The sequence below is a fragment of the Eublepharis macularius genome, chromosome 13 (genome assembly GCF_028583425.1).
Source record: "Eublepharis macularius isolate TG4126 chromosome 13, MPM_Emac_v1.0, whole genome shotgun sequence".
Classification (NCBI taxonomy): Eukaryota; Metazoa; Chordata; class Lepidosauria; order Squamata; family Eublepharidae; genus Eublepharis; species Eublepharis macularius.
Window position 1 is genome coordinate 18,915,233 of NC_072802.1, and position 19,632 is coordinate 18,934,864.

The window sequence follows — 19,632 nt, forward strand, 5'->3', positions numbered from 1 at the left end:
CCCGGATAGCCCAGGCAAGCCTGATCTGTCTGATTTCAGAAGCTAAGCAGGGTTGACCTTGGATAGTAATTGGATGGGAGACCTCCAGTAAAAACTAGGGTTGCAGAGCCAGGTAATGGCAAACCACCTCTGTTAATCTCTTGCCTTGAAGACCTCACAATGACGTCACTTTGGGTCAGCTGGAACAAGACGGGAGTTTTTTAAAGTTTAAATTGCCCTCGGTGAAAACGGTCACATGGCCAGTGGCCCCGCCCCCTGATCTCCAGACAGAGGGGAGTTTCCCCTCTGCAATAAATAATAAATGAAATATTCATATGTAGGCAAGCACACCATGGTAGGGCTTATTTTTTCTTTAAGACTGCTGATTTAATTTTCCTTCATTCCCCATAATTTGCCATCCTTCTTCACTTCTTTTAGGAGTTCTTGTGCTGACGTTCATCATAAATCGATCACACATGAATACTGTGACCTCGAAGGACCAGTTCATTATTGCATATGGTGGACTTCGAGGTGCCATCTGCTTCTCTCTTGTTTTCTTGCTCCCAAACTTGCCGAGAAAGAAGCTCTTCATTGCAGCCACAACAGTAGTTATCCTCTTCACTGTGTTCATACAGGTAAATACAGGTGATAATTATTCTCCTCCTTTGGGTAGAAGCTTTATTGTTTTTAGAAGGGGTTGGTTACTCAATCTTGCCCAATTTCCCTTAGCAATGAATCCCTCGTCCCACATGGCATTTGTCTATGCATCTCCCATGAGTATCAGCATAGCCTTTTTGGATGCTTAAAGAGGACCCCCTTCCTTCTTCACCTGCAGAAAAACTGGTTGGAACCAATCCAATGTGCAGACTTTTTGAAGTGGTATACCTAGATTTTTGAAAAGTTATCTTGTAGATTTGTACCCTTGCCTCTCCCTGCTCCATCTCATCAATGAGCTACAGTATAAATCACCTTAAAAACATGCCTACAAATCCCACAAATCTCCTGTTAGTTGAAAATTGGCTCCCAGAGTCACATTTGGTGAGGGTGAACACACAGAGAGTCTTCCTACATGAGACACCTCATTGTGTGTTCATCAAGTGTAGGGAGATGCAATGTTAGCTGGGAAGTGTAGTTTAAAAAGACAGAGCTGGCAGAGATCACTCCTCAGCGAGTTTGTTAATTTCATCTTTGCCTCCTGGAAGGCTCTGTCAGCTTCAACTCTCTAGTCTAAAACTGTGTGGGATTGCAACCAGAGGGCACCGAGGAATGGAAATGGGCTGGAGCTGCCTTCCAGAGCCGAGCTTGGACCTGGAGAGGGAAATGGGCTGAAATTTCCCTTCAGGCATTTCACAGCCCCTTCACACAGCTCCCGTGTATAGCAAAGCCTTTGCCCTGCTGTTGGCTCTGCCTTCCCGGCTATCATTGCATCTCCCAACATGTGTCAGATGTATCATGTAGAGAAACTCTGAGAAGTCATGGCTGGTGAAATGGTATGTTGACGCCTCCTCTGATAGCACCCTGGTTGGGTTGCACTCCAGGGCGCTCCAGAGACAAAAGCCTCTCTAGAAGCCATCTTGGAACTGGATGGAAGCAGCATTAGGGCCAGCAGAATCACACCCTTCTGAATCCAGTGATGGATTTAGGAGGGCATAACTCCGCTTAGCGCGGCATTGTTGGGGGTGGATCCAGAGAAGCAAAGGTGCAATTTATACCATTCCCTTTCCCTGATGCAGACCTGTTATTCCATTCCGGAGGGTCTCTTGCCCCCAGGAACAACATTTCAGGGAGATCCGCGGACTGCAGTGGGAGAAAGGGAAGCAGGAACGTTCTGTTCCACTGACAGAAGTGACTTCCACATGCGGAAAATTTAATCTGGATCCAACTCTTGATCTAGGAGGTGACAGAAAGTGCAAGCCACGCCCAGCAACTCCTGCAAAGTTGCTGTAGTGCCGATTTTGGTCCCCTAAATGTCTGCTTGGGTGGTGACACAGCCGTGGGTGGGAACCATTCACCACTGCTGTGGGGCTACAGGGAAGAGACCTCCCTTATGAGTAACCACAATGAGGGTGAAGTAGAGATAAGGGGGAGTCTCGGAGTCTCTACACAATACATCTTACAGGGGGTTGCTTAAGAAAGTGTGTGGTCTTATATTCAAGTGTACTCTGTCTCCCTAGCAGTGCACGTGTGTCCACAACGGGAGAACAAATGCAAGATACTTCGCTTGAGCCTACTCATGTAAGATGTCTTGTGTCTAGTCTGCAGGCTCACAAATGAAGAAGCTGTCATCAAGAGGTGCTCAAGAGGATATTTATAGGGGATTTCATGGGGTGCTCATTTATGAACATTTCTAAATGGCTCAGTGTGTTATGTGTAATCACAGTTTGAAAGAGGCACCTCCTGCCTCTTTGTTTTACCAGCAACATCAGGAAGTGGCAAAGCATACTGGAGGTTTTTGCCATTGGTGGCCAGAAATAAATTTCATGTTGCCACTAATGATCATATTTGTGGATTTCGGGATGTGCTTGGACATAAAGGATGCCTGAAACAAGACTGTTTTGTTGCGTTCTTGTGCCATCTGGTGGTTAAGATGAATCTAGCATGTGATATCAATGCAATTTCATACATTTCTGGATGAGGTGGTTGTGATAGTGGTGTAGTTAAAGGGTTAGATTAGGATCAGGGAGATCTGTTGAAATCCTCCCTCTGCTAATGGGTCATCTCATTCAGTCACTTTTCTTTTCCATCACAGAGGGCAACTATAATGCTTCCTTCCTTAGAGGAAGGAATAACAATCTAATCAGGGCTTTTTTCTGGGAAAAGAGGTGGTGGAACTCAGGACTGCACAATGACGTCACTTTGGGTCAGCTGGAACAAGGGAGGAGTTTTTTAAAGTCTAAATCGCCCTTGGCAAAAATGGTCACATGGCCGGTGGCCCCACCCCCTGATCTCCAGACAGAGGTGAGTTTAGATTGCCCTCCGTGCTGAGGCCACCGGCCATGTGTTCCACCGCGTTCAACTGAAAAAAAGCCCTGAATCTAATACATGAAATAGAAAGGGAGTTTAATACAAAACCAGCTGCTTTGCAACAAATCTCATGTTTTTCCACTTCTATTGAAAATGTTCAGAGCTAATTTTATATACCTAATCAACACAATGTGAAAATATTTTTGTTTTAAAATCTTTAGCTTTCACTTTGGCCAGTTGTTTGTCTTTTTCTGATTCTCCTCAGTCCTGGTATTTTGTTTTCTGTTGATCTTGATGATTTTCTTGAATGGCGCCACCCCAATGCAAGATATATAGAAAGTAGTTATTCTTGCCATTATTTTGCATTTTTAGAGAAATGGGTCCATTCTTCGTGGGTTATTTATTTTTCTCTTGCACCGCAGGGAATGACTATTCGTCCCCTTGTGGATTTGTTAGCTGTCACTAGAAAACAAGAAAGTGCCCCTACCGTTGGAGAACAAATTCATATCCGGGTAAGTGCTCGTATATTGAAGGGCCATAGGAAGTGTTGGCGAAGTACTTATGCAGCAGTCAGAAGTGTAAAATTCTAGACAACCTCCTTGAAACAGTTGTGGGAGAAAAAGGTGTTTCTGGTCCTTAGATATTGATTCACACTGTTAGAGGCATCCCTTGAGCCCATTGTTACTAAGATGTTAGAATACTGAAGGAAAAGGGTGGACTGTGCCACTTCAGGCTTCTCAATGGACCAGGAATGCCATTTTTCTATGCTCCTTCATATGAAATAGTCTGTGCAAATTAAAAAGAAAATTAGTGCATTGGGAAGAAAGGTAGCCCAATCCACAGCATGCGGTTCTACTTGCAGTGCAGGTTTTTTCCCCATAGAGGAGCATTCATGAGTGGTATCCCTCACCTGCAGTTTGAAATGGTACAGTCCATTCCACCACTTTAAAACTCTGCCACCTCAGTCTGTTGCATATGTAAACCAGTGTATGGACTGTAGAGTGAATGAATGCTTTTGGCATCCATAATTTTGTCCCTAAACTTAAAAGCATGCACAGAACCGGCGGCAGGGCAAAGGCTTTGCTATACACTGGAGCTGTGTGAGGGGCTGTGAAATGCCAGAAGGGAAACTTCAGCCTATTCTAACCTCTCCAGGTCCAAGCCTGGCTCTGGAAGGCAGCTCCAGCCCGTTTCCATTCCTGGCTGATCTCTGGTTCTGAACTTCTGATCCCACACAGATTTAGAATGGAGAGGTGAAAATGACAGAGCCTGTAACGAAATGGTTTCCAGGGGTGAAATGAGTGCCAGTTGCTGTTATCCTGTCTTTAAAGAAAGGGGAGGAGATGTTCCTCATGAGGTCTGATGGGCTGTGGGGCCAGGGAGGGGCCTGCAGGAGTCTGGGTGTGGGACGCCCTTCTTCGTGGACTACAACTCCCAGCTGCCCCCGGGCCAAGAAAGTGCGGGAAAAATAAGAGGTGGAGCTGGAATGGAGAGACTCAGCCGATCCTGAGGGGGAAAACGTCAGTTAGTCTCCTTCTTGGTTGAAGAAGGAGAAGCTCCTGCTGCTGGGTGAAACCCGGGTGCCTGGGCCCTAAATGTGGAGGGCCTGGGAGGCAGCAGAAAGGGAATAAAGAGAGTCACTCTTCTTGGTTGAAAAAGGAGAGGCTCCTGCTGCTGGGTGAAACCCGGGTGCCTGGGCCCTAAGTGTGGAGGGCCTGGGAGGCAGCAGAAAGGAAATAAAAGGTGAACCTTCCCTCAGACCCCCCCCCCCCCCGCCCCTTAAGGTAGAGTAGGGAACAGTGTGGTAGGGAAAGCAGACGGCGGTTCTCTTCAGTTTGATTTTCTGCCCTATGAGTTCTGAACAGGGGGGTCTACCCCTATGTGTTGTGCCTTTACCTGCTTGTATATAGTGCTCTGTATATAGTTAATAAATTATACTTTTTTGGAATATAAAGGACCTTGTGGTGCTCTGACTACGTAAGCTCCCCCACTTGGCACGCTACAGGGAGGGAGGGAGCCCAAGAGAACCTGATCAGGCCAGACCTTGGTGGGTTGCCAATTCTCCAGGGCCCACCCAAAGATTGGGGAATTCCCTTCCCAGTAGGGAAAGTCAGCCCGAGGGGTCTCACTGCCCCTCAGTCAGGCGGTGTACAATTCAGTGAGTGGTGGCAGCGACGAAGAAGGTGAGCCATGCCCACCAGGGATGGTGGGAGGCGGATAGCGGGGCTAGCAGGCCATTGACGGTGGCTCAGTTGCCCGGACTGAGAGCCAACGCCCGTTCCGCCACAGAGCCTTCCAGGAGGCAAAGATGAAATTAACAAACCTGAGGAGCAATCTCTGCTCTGTCTTTTTAAACCACACTGCCCAGCTAACGTGTCTCCCCACACTTGACAAACACGTGCAGAGGTGTCTTGTGTAGAGAGAGAGTGAGTTGAAACAACTAGTTTCCTCTTTTCTTTCCTGCCTAGGCCCTCACTACATTAAATCTTTTCTATTGTCCCAAGCCTTTATGGGGGAAACTAGGAGTTACAATAAAGGCTGCTTCCACATGGGTCTCTCCCCAAAACTACAGCATGGCTCATATGGGAAAATAAAGAAGCCATTTAAAGGGCCAAGGGAGATGAAGAAAGACGGAGCTTAGCTGTTTCATTTTGACAATGAAGCTTAGCTCCACCTAATTCCATGTTGATGCTCTGCCTACCCCCTAACTCCCCCCCCCCCGCAATTTCTTCTTTGAACCAGATCAAGGGAGGTTTTGCTGTGATCTGATTGAAAGGGGGAAGCCATGGGAAGCCCATAGGTGATAGCTGGAATGAGCATGGCATAGTGTGGATGCTACCATTTAAATTGCAGGCTTTCTGCAATCCATGCTGTGAAAAGTCCCCAAGTGGAAGCAGCCATACTACCACTGAAAATGGCAATGATGTGTCGAAGTGCCTCCTTTCCACTGGATCATCTGCTACCATTTGTGATGTTGTGATGCTATGCATTTCCTCAGCCCCTTTTCAACAGCAGTCAGAGATGTGGTCAGAAATGAGGACGTGTACAATGTCAGAACACAAATAAGTTTACTTGTTAAGGAGGTGAGGAGAGGAACTAGACCAGTGGCTGCCATTTTCCATGGCAGGCGAGTCTATTCTCGAGTTCCAACCTAATGTTTAACTGTTAATTCTGGTATAGTTGGGAGAGGAATGTTCATGTCAACATGTTTCAACAATTTTTGTTGCCTGTTTTTAGTTTTATCACACCTACAGCAGATTTTTTACAGCACTTAAAAAGTTTCATAAATGAAGAAATATTTGCAGATTAAATGGAGAATTGTGTAGGGAGCTCCCCTTGACTTTACTGGAGATACACACCTTACCTAAAAAAAGTGCTGATCTTTCAACTGTGGGCTTCTGATACTATCTTTCCAAGTTCATCCTTTCTGCAATAAAACTACATCTGTGCATTACAAAAATCCTTTCTCTCTGTTCAGTTCTTGGACCATTTGTTGGCTGGCATAGAAGATATATCGGGACACTGGGGACAGTATTACTGGAAAGACAAGTAAGGATTTGCTAAAAATACAAGTCTCTACATGTTCAGAGTGAGGGAGAAAAGACACCTGGGAGTCAGATTTCTGTTTCTCACTAGGGACAGCTTGGTATCACTCATCTCCGTGTCCCAAGCAGATAACTGTTGCATACAAAAAGCTTTTTCCTTTTCTTCATTTCTTTTTCATCAAATACAAAAGGTAGGGCTGCATTGTTTGGAAGCTAAATTAAAAAGGATTGCCACCATTCCTGGGTAGAGAAAGCCCTCTGATTCACACACAGTACCACTTGGAGTGGTCCATTTAGGAGCATCAAGAGTTGTCTTATATGGGATCAGACAATCCACCTGGCTCAGACTAGCAGTGACTGGTGTCTGGGATCTCAGGCGGAGGAGGTTCTTCCTTAACACCTGCTACCTGAGATTCCTTCACTGGAAATGCCTGGGATAATCCTGGGATCTTCTGCTTTCGAAGCAGATGTTCCTCCACAGTCTGCATTTGAGGCAGTAGTTCTATCGCTAAGCTACAACTCACTTCTCAACCCACTCGTGTCTGAAGAAGGGAGCTCTGACTCTTGAAAACTTATACTCTGAAAACCTTGTTGGTCTCTAAGGTGCCACGGGACTAAAATCCTGCTGTTCCATTGCAGACCCACATGGCTATCCCTCTAACTATTTGCTAGGTTTTCTTCTATCCAGTAAGAACCTAGGTCCATCTAACTCATCATAGGTCTACTCTAACTGGCAGTTGCTTTCTTTTTTTTTTTTTGAAAAATTTTTATTGGGTTAGAACATTTTTATTTTTACATTACAGTCAATTTTCCCCTAATTTTTCGTTTCTAACCCCCTCCCTTTCCCCCCCTTTTGTTGACTTCCAACAGCTTTCCCACCCTCTGTCCCTTTTCCCTTACTTCTATTAAGTTCCTCTGTCTAAAACAGATATACATTCTCCATTATATTAAGCAGTACATCTTTAACTCCTTTACTTATTATACACCCAAACTATACGTTATACTATATCTTTAGATAAACAATTTATCCCATTTTCCAGTTTTGAGTAATTCTATATAAACCTATATATCATAAACCATAAAAATTTCCCACATTTAAATCAAACAATTTGATTTGTTCTCTATATATTACTCATTTCAACTTTTTATGGTAATTCTATATAACTCCTCAGATACTCAATCAATTTAACTCTTCTATACATTCAGTTTGGTGCATATAAATCTTGTCAAAGAAAGAAAATATTGTTAGTTAGTCAATCCTCATGTTTAAACCTTATCATTAATTATTCTCTATCAGTTGACCTATACATATCTATATATATCTCAATCAATTAATCTAACTGCTTATAAATTCACATTTCTCTTCCTCCCCCGGTAAAGTCACCCCTCTCTTTTATACTTTTATTATATTTCAGTAGTTCTCAAACTGCCACAGTTTTCCTCCCACCTCCCATTTCTTCTCCAGGTATTGTTTCAGCTTCTCCCAGTCTGTGTTGAACTGCCCTGAGTCCAGATCTCTCAGTTTTCTTGTCATCTTGTCCATTTCAGCCATATACAGCAATTTGTAGATCCAATCTTCAATAGTTGGTACTTCTTGTACTTTCCATTTCTGCGCATACAAAAGTCTAGCTGCTGCAGTCATATAAAAAATCAACGTCCTATGATGGGCTGGAATTCCCTCCATTCCCAAGTTTAGCAGCAGGAGTTCTGGGTTCTTATTTATTTGAAACTGTAAAATTTCACTCATTTCTCTTATTATTTCCCCCCAGAACTGCCTAGCTACCTCACACGACCACCACATATGATAGAGGGAGCCCTCATGTTTCTTACATTTCCAGCATTTATTAGAAGTATTCAAGTTCCCTAGCGCAATCTTCTTTGGTGTCATGTACCAACGATAGATCATTTTGAAAATGTTCTCTTTAATATTAATACATGTCGTTGTCTTCATTGTAGTTTTCCACAAGTATTCCCATGCCTCCATTGTTATTTCTTTATTGAAATTTATAGCCCATTTCACCATCTGTGTTTTAACTATCTCATCCTCAGTATACCATTTCAGCAATACTTGGTATACCTTGGATATTCTTTTCTTGTCTTCTTTAAGAAGGGTCTGCTCTAGTTCCGAGTTCTCTGTTCGTATGCCCCCTTTTGCAAAGTCCGAGTTGTATAAGTCTCTAATCTGTCTATACTGGAACCAATCATAGTTAGGTGATAGTTCCTCTTGCGTCTTTATTCTAAGTTTAGATACTTCAATCTTAGTTATTTCTTTGTACGTTAAACATTGTTGTTCATTATCCACAGCTCTCGGATCTATCACCTCATATGGAACCACCCACAAGGGGGTTCCTTCTTGTAGGTAGGTTCTATACTTCTTCCAGATTGTAAATAGACTTCTCCTTACAAAATGATGCAGGAACATCGAGTTGACCTTTACTTTGTCATGCCATAGGTATGCGTGCCATCCAAAAATTTTTTTATATCCCTCTAGGGCTAATAGTTTCTTATTCTTTAATGTCATCCACTCTTTTAGCCAAACTAGGCAGATTGCATCATGGTAAAGTCTCAGATTGGGCAGTTGCATTCCGCCTCTCTCCTTTGCATCTTGTAAAACTTTTACTTTCACTCGAGGCTTCTTGCCTGCCCAAACAAAATCTGATATTTTCCTCTGCCATTTTTCAAATTGTTTAGAGTCTCTGATGATTGGTATTGTCTGTAACAAAAACATTACTCTTGGTAACACATTCATCTTAACTGCTGCAATCCTGCCCAACCATGACAGGTTCAATCTATTCCATTTGATCAAGTCTCTCTCTATCTGAGTCCATAATTTTTCATAATTATTCTTGAACAAATCTATATTTTTTGCAGTCAGCTCAACTCCCAGGTATTTCACCTTACTAGTTACTTCACAATCCGTTGTTTCCATTAACAATTGTTGTTTCTGCTTAGTCATGTTTTTGCATAATATCTTTGACTTCTTTTTATTAATGAAGAAACCTGCCAAGTCTCCAAACTCCTTGATCTTGTCTATCACTTTTGGCATGTTCTCCAGTGGGTCTTCTACAATTAACATTATGTCGTCTGCAAATGCTCTGACCTTATATGAATAGTCCTTTATTTTTATTCCTCGTATTTCCTCATCTTGTCGGATTTGTATCATCAGAATCTCCAATACTAAAATGAACAACAATGGAGATAACGGGCAACCTTGTCTTGTTCCTTTACTAATCGTCAATTTCTTGGTCAGTTCATCATTCACTACAATTGCTGCAGTCTGGTCTCTATAGATTTCCTTGATTGCTCTGACGAATCTTTCTCCCAGTTGTAGCTTTTCCATAGTGACAAACATAAAGTCCCAGTTTAAATTGTCAAACGCTTTTTCAGCGTCTACAAAGAAGAAACCAACCTCTTTGTCACAACGCTTGTCGTAGTATTCAATAGCATTGATCACTGTCCTTAAGTTGTCTCTTATTTGTCTGTCTGGCAAAAAGCCTGCTTGTTCCTCCTCTATGACTTCCGAGAGCCACCCCTTCAATCTCTCCGCCAATATCTTTGCAAAAATTTTATAGTCATTATTAAGTAGTGATATAGGTCTGTAATTTTTCACGTTGGTCAGGTCTTGGCCCTCCTTTGGGATCAATGATATATTCGCTTCACTCCAAGTATCTGGAATCCTTTGATCCCTAAAAACTCCATTCATCACCTCTTTTAGGAATGGTGCCAGTTCATTGGCCATTGTCTTATAAAATTTAGCCGTAAGTCCATCTGGCCCTGGCGCCTTTCCTAGATTTGCAGATTGTATTGCCTTGCTTATTTCCTCGTCAGTTACTTCACTGTTCAACTTACTTCTCCAAGCTTCCGAGATTTCTGGAAGTTTGGTCTTCTCCAGATATGATGCTATTGATTCTTTGTTTACTTCTTTTTTGTTATACAGCTTAGCATAGAATTTATAGAAGGCTCTACTAATGGTAGTCTGCTCCAAGTACGTTTTATCTTCTTCACAGATTTTATTTATTATTTTCTTTTCCCTTTTCTTCTTCAATTGCCATGCCAAATATTTCCCAGGTTTATTAGCACCCTCAAACGCTTTTTGATTCAGTCTTTTAAGATTCCACTCCAATTCTTTATTACTCATTGCTGTTAGCTGTTCTTGAAGAATTTTGATTTCCTGGTATATTTTCTTTTTCCCTGGTCTCTTTTTTAACTGTACTTCTTTGGCTTTTATTTTCTCCTCAATCTCTTGTCTTTTCTCCTCTTTCTTTTTTCTTGCTCTGCCATTTAAGTCCATTAGTATGCCCCTTACAACCGCCTTGTACGCATCCCAAACTTTATTGGTTGGTACTTCTTTATTCACGTTGTATTGTATAAAAAACTTAGTCTCTCTTCTCAATGTTTCCATATTCTCACTTTCCTGTAACAAGTCCTCATTTATTCTCCAGGCTTTCCTTTTTCTCCTTTTTCCAAATTTCCACATAATTGGGTTGTGATCTGAGCCTACCATCGGCATTATTCCTACCTCCTTAGTCCATAACGCTAAGTCCTTTGAGGCCCAGATCATATCAATTCTTGATAATGTAAGATGCCTTGCAGAATAAAAAGTAAACTGTCTGGTTTTAGGATATTCTCTCCTCCATACGTCTTCGAGAGTCTCTTGTTGAATCAACTCAAAAAAAAGCTTTGGCAATAATCCTCTTTTCTTTTGTGCTTTTGTAGTCTTTTTGTCTAGTTCCAAATCTGTCACTCCATTGAAATCTCCAGCAAGAATTATCTGGTCATATACAAGATCGTCTAAGTGCTTCCTTAAGTCCTCAAAGAAGCTCTCCTTTGCACCGTTAGGTGCATAAAGTCCGACTACCAACACTCTCTTTAAGTTCCAGTTACATTCCACTGCTACAAATCTAGCTTCCACATCTCTCATAACAAATTTTGGCTGCAGCTCCTCTTTTATATACAACACCACTCCTCTTTTTTTCTTGTTGGAAGCCGCTACAAATTCTTTGCCCAATTTTCCAGATTTTAAATATTTTACATCCTGTTTTCTAATATGGGTCTCCTGCAAACAAACAATATCACATTTTTGTTTTAGTAGCCAATGAAAAATATTTTTTCTCTTATTCGGTGAGTTTAGTCCATTTACATTCCAAGATAATACTTTACTCTCCATATTCATGGTTTTGTTGGTAAGTCTTTTTCATTGTCCTTAATAAATCTCTCCATCTCCCGCTCAGATCTGATACGCTTTTTTGCCCCTCCAAACTCAAAGGACACTCCTTCCGGTAACTCCCATCTGTACCTAATGTTCATGTCCTTCAAAGTCTGAATTAACACTCTATATTTTTTCCTGTCCAGTAACACTGATCTGGGCAATTCCTTCATTATGATAATCGTCTTGCCATCAATCTCCAATGGGTCTTGAAATTGTTTTGTCACAATCCTCTCTTTCATATTTCTAGTTGTAAACTGCACGATCACATCCCTTGGTAGTTTCCTCTGGGTTGCAATTCTCGAGTTCACACGATACGCCACATCTAGGATAGCCACAATTTCCTCCTCCTCCTTCCCCAGGTATTCAGCCAACACCTCAGTCATCTGTTCTTGCGCTGACTTCCCTTCAACTTCTGGCAGACCACGAAAACGAAGCTGCTTCTCCATGTGTTTAGTTTCTGCAACTGACATCCTCCCCTTTACCGATCTCATCTCTGTTTGTTGCGTTTCTATTAAATTCTCCATCGCGTCTTCTACTGTTTTGACTCTCTGTTTCGTTCCTTGTAATTCACTGCTAATCGTTTCCACGCCTTTTTTCACTTCTGACAGCTCCGACTTTACTGTCTGTGTAACTTCTTTGACCTCTTTAATAAGCTCCAATTTCGTGTCCTTAAGTTCTTTCATCATGTCTATAAGTTTTTTGTCCAAATTTTCTATTGCCGATTGCCACTCTTTTTTCGACATCGTGGGGCTTGCTTTAGCTCGCTCCCACGAATCTGCTCTCTTCCTCAGCTCCGTGGCGTATAATTAAACGTTTTCCTTTTTTTTTTTTTTCAAATGTCCCAATCTTTGCCAAAATTAATTTTTTATATCCAAAATGTCGGGCGTCTTTTCTCTATGGTTTCTCTATGTTATTATAATCCAAGATGGCCTACTTCCTCTTCCGCTGAAGCCACGACCCTTCCACTTTCAAAAATGGCGATTCCCCACTTCCTGTCCCTTGGCAAGGGCCGCTTCCCTCCAGCCACTCTATTGTTATTACACACTTCCTGTCTCCCGTCTTCCCACAGCAGGTCTCGCGATGGTGTCTTTTTCCCACAGCTCCAAGACCACAGGTATTCAAAACAATAGTCCGATTTTTGTAATAACTTCTTTAAACTTAGTCTCTTTTAAAATACAACTCCTGCCGAGTCTTCACCTCCTTTTCACTAGTCTGTTGCAGTTTAAAAATCTACTTTCTTTCCTCTCTGTTTTTGTCAATCTGTCCCGTTTCAAGAGATAGCGATCTTTACCTTCTCTTCAACTTTCTCGGGTTGTAATCGCTGTTTCGATCTTAAATTCTCCTCTCGACTTCCCTCCCCGATCGAAGCTTGGGTATGTAGGTCTTATGCCAGCCGAGTTGGCCCCAAAATTGCCGCAGAGATTATAGCCGACCCGTCGCAAGGTGGGACCTCAAGGATCGGGGGGGAGACTCCTTGTGTAGAGCCCCCCCTCGTCCGAGATCTAGCTCACCCTAGGGTCTTGAGCGTTCTTTGCCTGCTCCCCGCCTGAGAGCAGTCGGCCGCGGGTTATTTTCACCCCTCCGGCCGGTTAAAACGGCAATCCGGTCAGCTCCGCAAATGGAGCTGCGTTAGACCTCCATGAATCCCAAACCGGAAGTCTAACTGGCAGTTGCTTTCCATGTGCTCACACAATGAGACTTTTCTTGAACACCTGCTCTCTGAGATCCTTTCACTGGTGATAGTAGAGATCAAACCTGGTACCTTCTGAACATTAAACATGACCATTATTACTACAGAGCTCAAGTCCCAAACTGTCAAAAAGATGAAAAGGATGGATCAAGAAAGAGGTCATTTTTAAGTCTACAAAGCTTGTTTCTTGAATCCTAAACAGGATAGCTACGGAAGGGAAGGCGGCATGGTATAGCCTGATCTCATCAGATTTTGGAAGCTAAGCAGGGTCAGTACTTGGATGGGAGACCACCAAGGAAGACGCTGCAGTAGAAGTGGTAGGGCTCATCCTGGGCGCTGCTGCATTGGGCACTGGGGTACCTGACTCTGACTCTGGGGGGTCATCAGGGATACTGCAGGACCCTGCTCTGTGGCAGGAGGGGCAGTCTACACCACCCAGACTCCCTCTCAGTCCACTTGCTGGCCCGCTCAACCTGACCCAGCCATCACTCTCACTTCCCTCCTTCACCAACCTTCCTTTTCCTCCTTGCATACGCCTACTCCTTTGCTTCCAACAACTCACACTTCACTCCTCCTTCACAACCCACCACAATCGCTCTCCTAAGCCAGCTTTGATAGGGTTCTCTCCACCTTCCCCTGCCATTCCTCCCAGGCTCCTTCCCTCTCCTGATGCTGCCCAGCTGTGTCCTCCCTCAGGTGTTTCTTCCCTTTCATTAGCTTCTCCTTGCATTCCTCTCTTCTCTTGCCAGGCGGGGCTGAATGTATCCCAGCTGGGGCTTCCCTCCGGTGTGCCTCATTCTCCTTGATTCTTCTCCCTCATTCTTTCCTGCATGACAGGGCTGGCAGGGCCCTTCCAGGTGATGCACCGTGGCCTCCTCTGTTTTTGCTCACGAGGTGCTGTGCTGGTCTCCTGGAGTTCAGCCGGCCCCCTTAGGTGGCTGGGGTTGCTGGTTCCCCCTAGGGCTTGTGCAGGGGCTTCCAGTCCCTCTGTCCCCTCGTTGGCACCTTGGGCAGGTATGGGTACCTCTTGCCCTTTGGGTGGCGCGCCCCTGGCTGGTCTCTCTCTCTGGCTCCCTTTTCCCTTCCCTTGCTGCTGCCTGGAGCTACGCCCCCTCCCTGGGGCCTCCTGTGCCTGCTGCAGTGCTGACAAGAAGGAAATAGCAAGCCACCTCTGCTTCTCACTTGCCTTGAAAGCCCCTTGCTGGGGTCACCATCAGTTGATTGCAACTTGATGGCACACACACACACAAACTGGACGGCTACCGTTGATAAGATCAATCATGTTGTAATTATACAGCATTCTTTCTTACTGGATGCACTATTGAGGCATCAAACTCCTTTTCAGTGTGGGGCCTTGGTTCTGTAAATAGACAAGTACCTCAGCGAGAATATTCTCAGTGTTTTCCTGAAAAACATTTTTAAAACTTGAATGCAGAGGCTGCAATCACACTTATTTTGGCAGAAACCACTATTGACATCAGTGGGGCTTATTTCCAAAGAATCTTGCATTGGTTTCGGCTGTGCACGTACATTCGAAAGCTCACATTCCCCTGCCCTCCCCGTTTAAATGAGAGAAACGATTTCCCTCTCCAATTGACTGTAAGGATAAGAGAGGGCAACATGGCCTTCTGTGGTATTTGGTGTATCCTTTATAATGCGAGATGGGAGATCTATGGGAATGGCTCATCATTTGTTTTCAGAATCCTGTATATTTTGCATAAATAATGATGGCTAAAGAGAACCTCCATGCCCAGAGGTCATAAACTTCTGAATCCCAGTGCTAGAAGGGAATATCAGGGGAGGTGTTGGCTTCTATTCTATGTTTGTTGGCCCTTCAGAACAATAGACTGGCCATGGTTGTTGTGGATTTTCCGGGCTGTATAGCCGTGGTCTTGGCGTTGTAGTTCCTGATGTTTCGCCAGCAGCTGTGGCTGGCATCTTCAGAGGTGTAGCACCAAAAGACAGAAAGTAGCACCAAAAGATCTCTGTCTTTTGGTGCTACACCTCTGAAGATGCCAGTCACAGCTCCTGGTGAAACGTCAGGAACTACAACGCCAAGACCACGGCTATACAGCCCGGAAAATCCACAACAATCTTCGTTCTCCGGCCGTGAAAGCCTTCGACAATACAGTACTTTGTAGACAATACAATACTTTATAGAACAGGATGTTTTAATAGATGGCCTGATCTGGCAGGGCTCTTCTTATGTTCTCAGGATTTCCAAATTGTTTCCCCCTTCAGTGATCCCTTGCCGGTCCCCGGCTTGTATAGTCTAATTCTCTTTCATTTCCTGGACAGACTGGAATATTTCAATAGCAAATACTTGCAGAAGTTTTTGCTCCGGGAATACATGCAACCCAAATCAAGCATCGTACTCTTGTATGAGAAACTGGAGAGGAAACATGCCATCGAGTTAGCTGAAGCTGGACAGCTCATTTGTGGGCCAACTCATTCCTCATTGCTGTAAGTGGGCGCTTTTTTAAAAAAACCTGTGATCTTCATTGACTACTTAGAGAGGATTGGAAACAGGGCTCAGTTCGAAGGAGGCATTGAATCTGGAATCTGTTTTAATAATCATAACGGCATTCAGTGTTCTTTGAGTGTTCAGAGACCTTCCCGTTATCTTGTATCTTGATGGAATCCTTACAACAACCCTGCAAGGTAGGGTTGTCCTTGTTATCCTCATATTGCATATCAGAATCTGAGAGTTTCTCTACATGAGACATCTAACACATGAAGAACATGTGTCGGGAGAGCCAATGGTAGGTGGGAAGGGTGGTTTAAAAAGACAGAGCTGGCGGCAGGACAAAGGCTTTGCTATATACTGGAGCTGTGTGAAGAAGCTGTGAAATGCCAGAAGGGAAACTTCAGCCCATTAGAACCTATCCAGGCCCAAGCCCAGCTCTGGAAGGCTGCTCCAGCCCATTTCCATTCCTCACTCTCCTCTGGTTGCCAGCCCTCACAGTTTTAGAAGGGAGAGGTGAAACTGACAGAGCCTTTGGGAGGCAAAGATGAAATTGACAAACCTGTGAGGAGCGATCTCCGCTGTCTTTGTCTTTTAAAACTATGCTCCTGGCTAACATTGCATCTCCCTACACTTGACGAACGTGCACTGAGGTGTCTCGTGCAGAGAGACTGAGAGAGAGCATGGCAAATGTGGAATCAGGTATAGTCCATGGCAGAGTGAACAGTCAGTGCCAGTGGTGCACAGTGGTTAGAGGGTCGGATTAAGCTCTGGAATGCCCAGGTTCAAATCCCCACTCTGCCATGGAAGCTAGCTTGGAGACCCTGGGCCCCCTAACCTACCTCACCGGGCTTTTGTGAGGATAAAATGGAGGAGAGGAGAACGATGTGAGCTGCTTTGGGTTTTCACTGGGGGGGTATAAATTAAGTAAGTAAGTAAACAAACAAACAACAATAATAAAACAGGCCCTTTCAGAATTGCTGCTCAGCCACTATGTTACTGATGGCATCAGGGCCAGAGCTTCGCCTTAAAGATATGAGGTTGAATCCAGACTATGTTGTCTGCAAGCAGAAGTACCATCTGTCAGTGGAGCATAATTTCTCTGTCCTCCTCCTCCCTTTGCAGCCTATTGATCTTCTTGGAATGCTACTCTAGGGGACAGAGGACCCCCAGGAATGGCATGATGGGCACATCGGAGAGTGGGGGTCTGCTACAGGAAAGGGGAATTGGCAGAAATTACACCTCTCCTGCTAATAGAAGATTTAGTCTAGGTCCAACCATGAATTGGGGTCTCACATTTTCAGCTAGTTATTTCCCTGGTTGAAAGGGCAATGATCCAAAGGCCTAACAGACTGTTTTTTCCAGGACTGTATGCTTGCATCTTCAGTCTCATTAACCTAGGATCATAGAGTTGGAAGGGGCCTTACAGACCATCTAGTCCAACCCCCTGCCCAATGCAGGAACAGCCTAAAGCATCCCCGAAAAGTATTAATCCACCTGTACCTTGAAGACTGCCAATGAGGGGGAAGCCACCATATCCCTACGCAGCTGATTCCACTGCTGGATTACTCTTAAAGTGAAGAAGTTTTTCCTAATGTCCAGCCAGTACCTTCCCTTCTGTAATTTAAACACATTGTTTTGAATACTGTCTTTTGTTGCCAACAGGAATAGCTCCTTTCCCTCCTCTAAGTGACAACCTTTTAAATACTTAAAGAGAGCAATTATGTCTCCTCTCAATCTCCTCCAAACCAAACATTCCCAGGTCCCTCAGTCTTTCCTCGTAGGGCTTGGTCTCCAGGCCCCTGATCATCCTGGTTGATCTCCTGTGCACCAGTTCCAATTTGTCCACACCCTTTTGGAAATGAGGCCTCCAGAACTGCACACAATACTCCAGGTGGGGCCTGCCCAACACAGTATATAGTGGGACAATGGCATCCTGTGATTTGAACGTTATGCCTTTGTTGATATACCCGGGGTCATTTCCTAGAAAAAGAGCTGGAGGAACTCATTAGCATAAATTATTAGCATAATTCATTATCATATACCACACCTCCTTGCCATCACGGGAAGTGTGTCATTAGCATAATTGATTTGCATATGCCACACCCCCTGACATCACCTATCCTGGCTGTCTTGGACCCAATCCTAGCTATTCAGGGCTGAAATTGGGTCAAAAATGGCTAAAGGGGCCAAAAATGACCAAGACTGACCCTCCCCTGCCTGTCACTGACCCAATCTGGGCTGTTTCAGCCCCAATCCGGGCCATTTCGGCCCCAATCCAGGCTGAAATGGGCCCAAAATGGCCGAAAGTCAGGTGGGCGGGGGCACCTGACATGTGACCTCTTTGGAGAACTACCGGAACTGTGTTCCTGTGAGTTCCCCCTCAAAATGAGCCCTGGATATACCCCAACATTGCATTTGCCTTTTTTGCTGCTGCATCACACTGAGTGCTCATATTTTAGCTTCCTATCCACTCATATCCCAAGATCTTGTTCACACACACTGCTTCCTAGAAGTGTGTCCCTCATCTAGTACGCATGCTTTGCATTTTTGTTATCCAGGTGAAGACTCTGGCACTTATCCATGTTAATCACATCTTATTCAAATCTGCCCACTTTTCCAGTGTGTTCAGATCTCATTGAATTCTATCCCTGTCTTCAAGGGTGTTTGCTGCTCCTCCCAGTTTGGTGTCATCTGCAAATTTAATAAATAATCCCTTCAGACACTTGTCCAGATTATTTATAAAAATATTGAACAGCACTGGGCTCAGGATCAAGCCCTGTGGCACCCCACTGGACACCTCCCTCCAATCAGACATGATGCCATTGGCAACTATTCTTTAGGTTATCTAGCCAGTTCCCTGTCCATCTGACCATCATAGAGTCCAGCTCATAGTCCACCAGTTTACCCATCAGGACAGGAGAACAGAGAGGTGGAGCTACCACGATCCATAAGGATTCTGTATCTCTCTTTGGATGTCAAGTTCAGGCCATAGCCTATATTAGAAACAGAGAACTGGAAGGGACATATTACTTGTGCAGGGTACATGGGGCCAATTGGGAGGACTGCTGGCTGAGGATTAGGCTGCAATTAATTTGTATTTCTATCCTCAGTCTAACACCGGTCTATACGAGGTGGTATCCTCACACCGCTGGATATTTGCATTACTGCACTATTGCAATCATTTGCAAATGGATTTTCCTTCCTGGACAGAACAGCCCAAGAGGAGGATAGTGCAATATTCAGTGATGTGCGGATGCAGGGTGTAACGAAATGGTTTCCAGGGGTGAAATGAGTGCCAGTTGCTGTTGATCTGTCTTTAAAGAAAGGGGAGGAAATGTTCTCCATGAGGTCTGATGGGCTGTGGGGCCAGGGAGGGGCCTGCAGGAGTCTGGGTGTGGGACGCCCTTCTTCGTGGACTACAACTCCCAGCTGCCCCGGGCCAAGAAAGTGCAGGAAAAATAAGGGGTGGGGCCTGAATTGAGAGACTCAGCCGATCCTGAGGGGAAAAACGTCAGTTAGGCTCCTTGGTTGAAGAAGGAGAAGCTCCTGCTGCTGGGTGAAACCCGGGTGCCTGGGCCCTAAGTGTGGAGGGCCTGGGAGGCAGCAGAAAGGGAATAAAGAGAGTCACTCTTCTTGGTTGAAGAAGGAGAGGCTCCTGCTGCTGGGTGAAACCCGGGTGCCTGGGCCCTAAGTGTGGAGGGCCTGGGAGGCAGCAGAAAGGAAATAAAAGGTGAACTTTCCCTCAGACCACCCTCCCCCCTTAAGGTAGAGTAGGGAA

General features: G+C 44.5%; 1 protein-coding gene across 1 annotated transcript in view; it reads left to right on the plus strand.

Moving 5' to 3' along the window:
• The window catches only part of LOC129340916 (sodium/hydrogen exchanger 2-like), a 48,967-nt gene that overhangs the window by 18,956 nt on the left and 10,379 nt on the right, over positions 1–19,632 (plus strand). The window contains exons 7-10 of the mRNA XM_054995813.1: positions 418–614; positions 3,366–3,455; positions 6,422–6,492; positions 15,686–15,850. Of these exons, the coding sequence (XP_054851788.1) occupies positions 418–614; positions 3,366–3,455; positions 6,422–6,492; positions 15,686–15,850 (523 nt within the window). The remainder of the gene's footprint in view (positions 1–417; positions 615–3,365; positions 3,456–6,421; positions 6,493–15,685; positions 15,851–19,632) is intronic.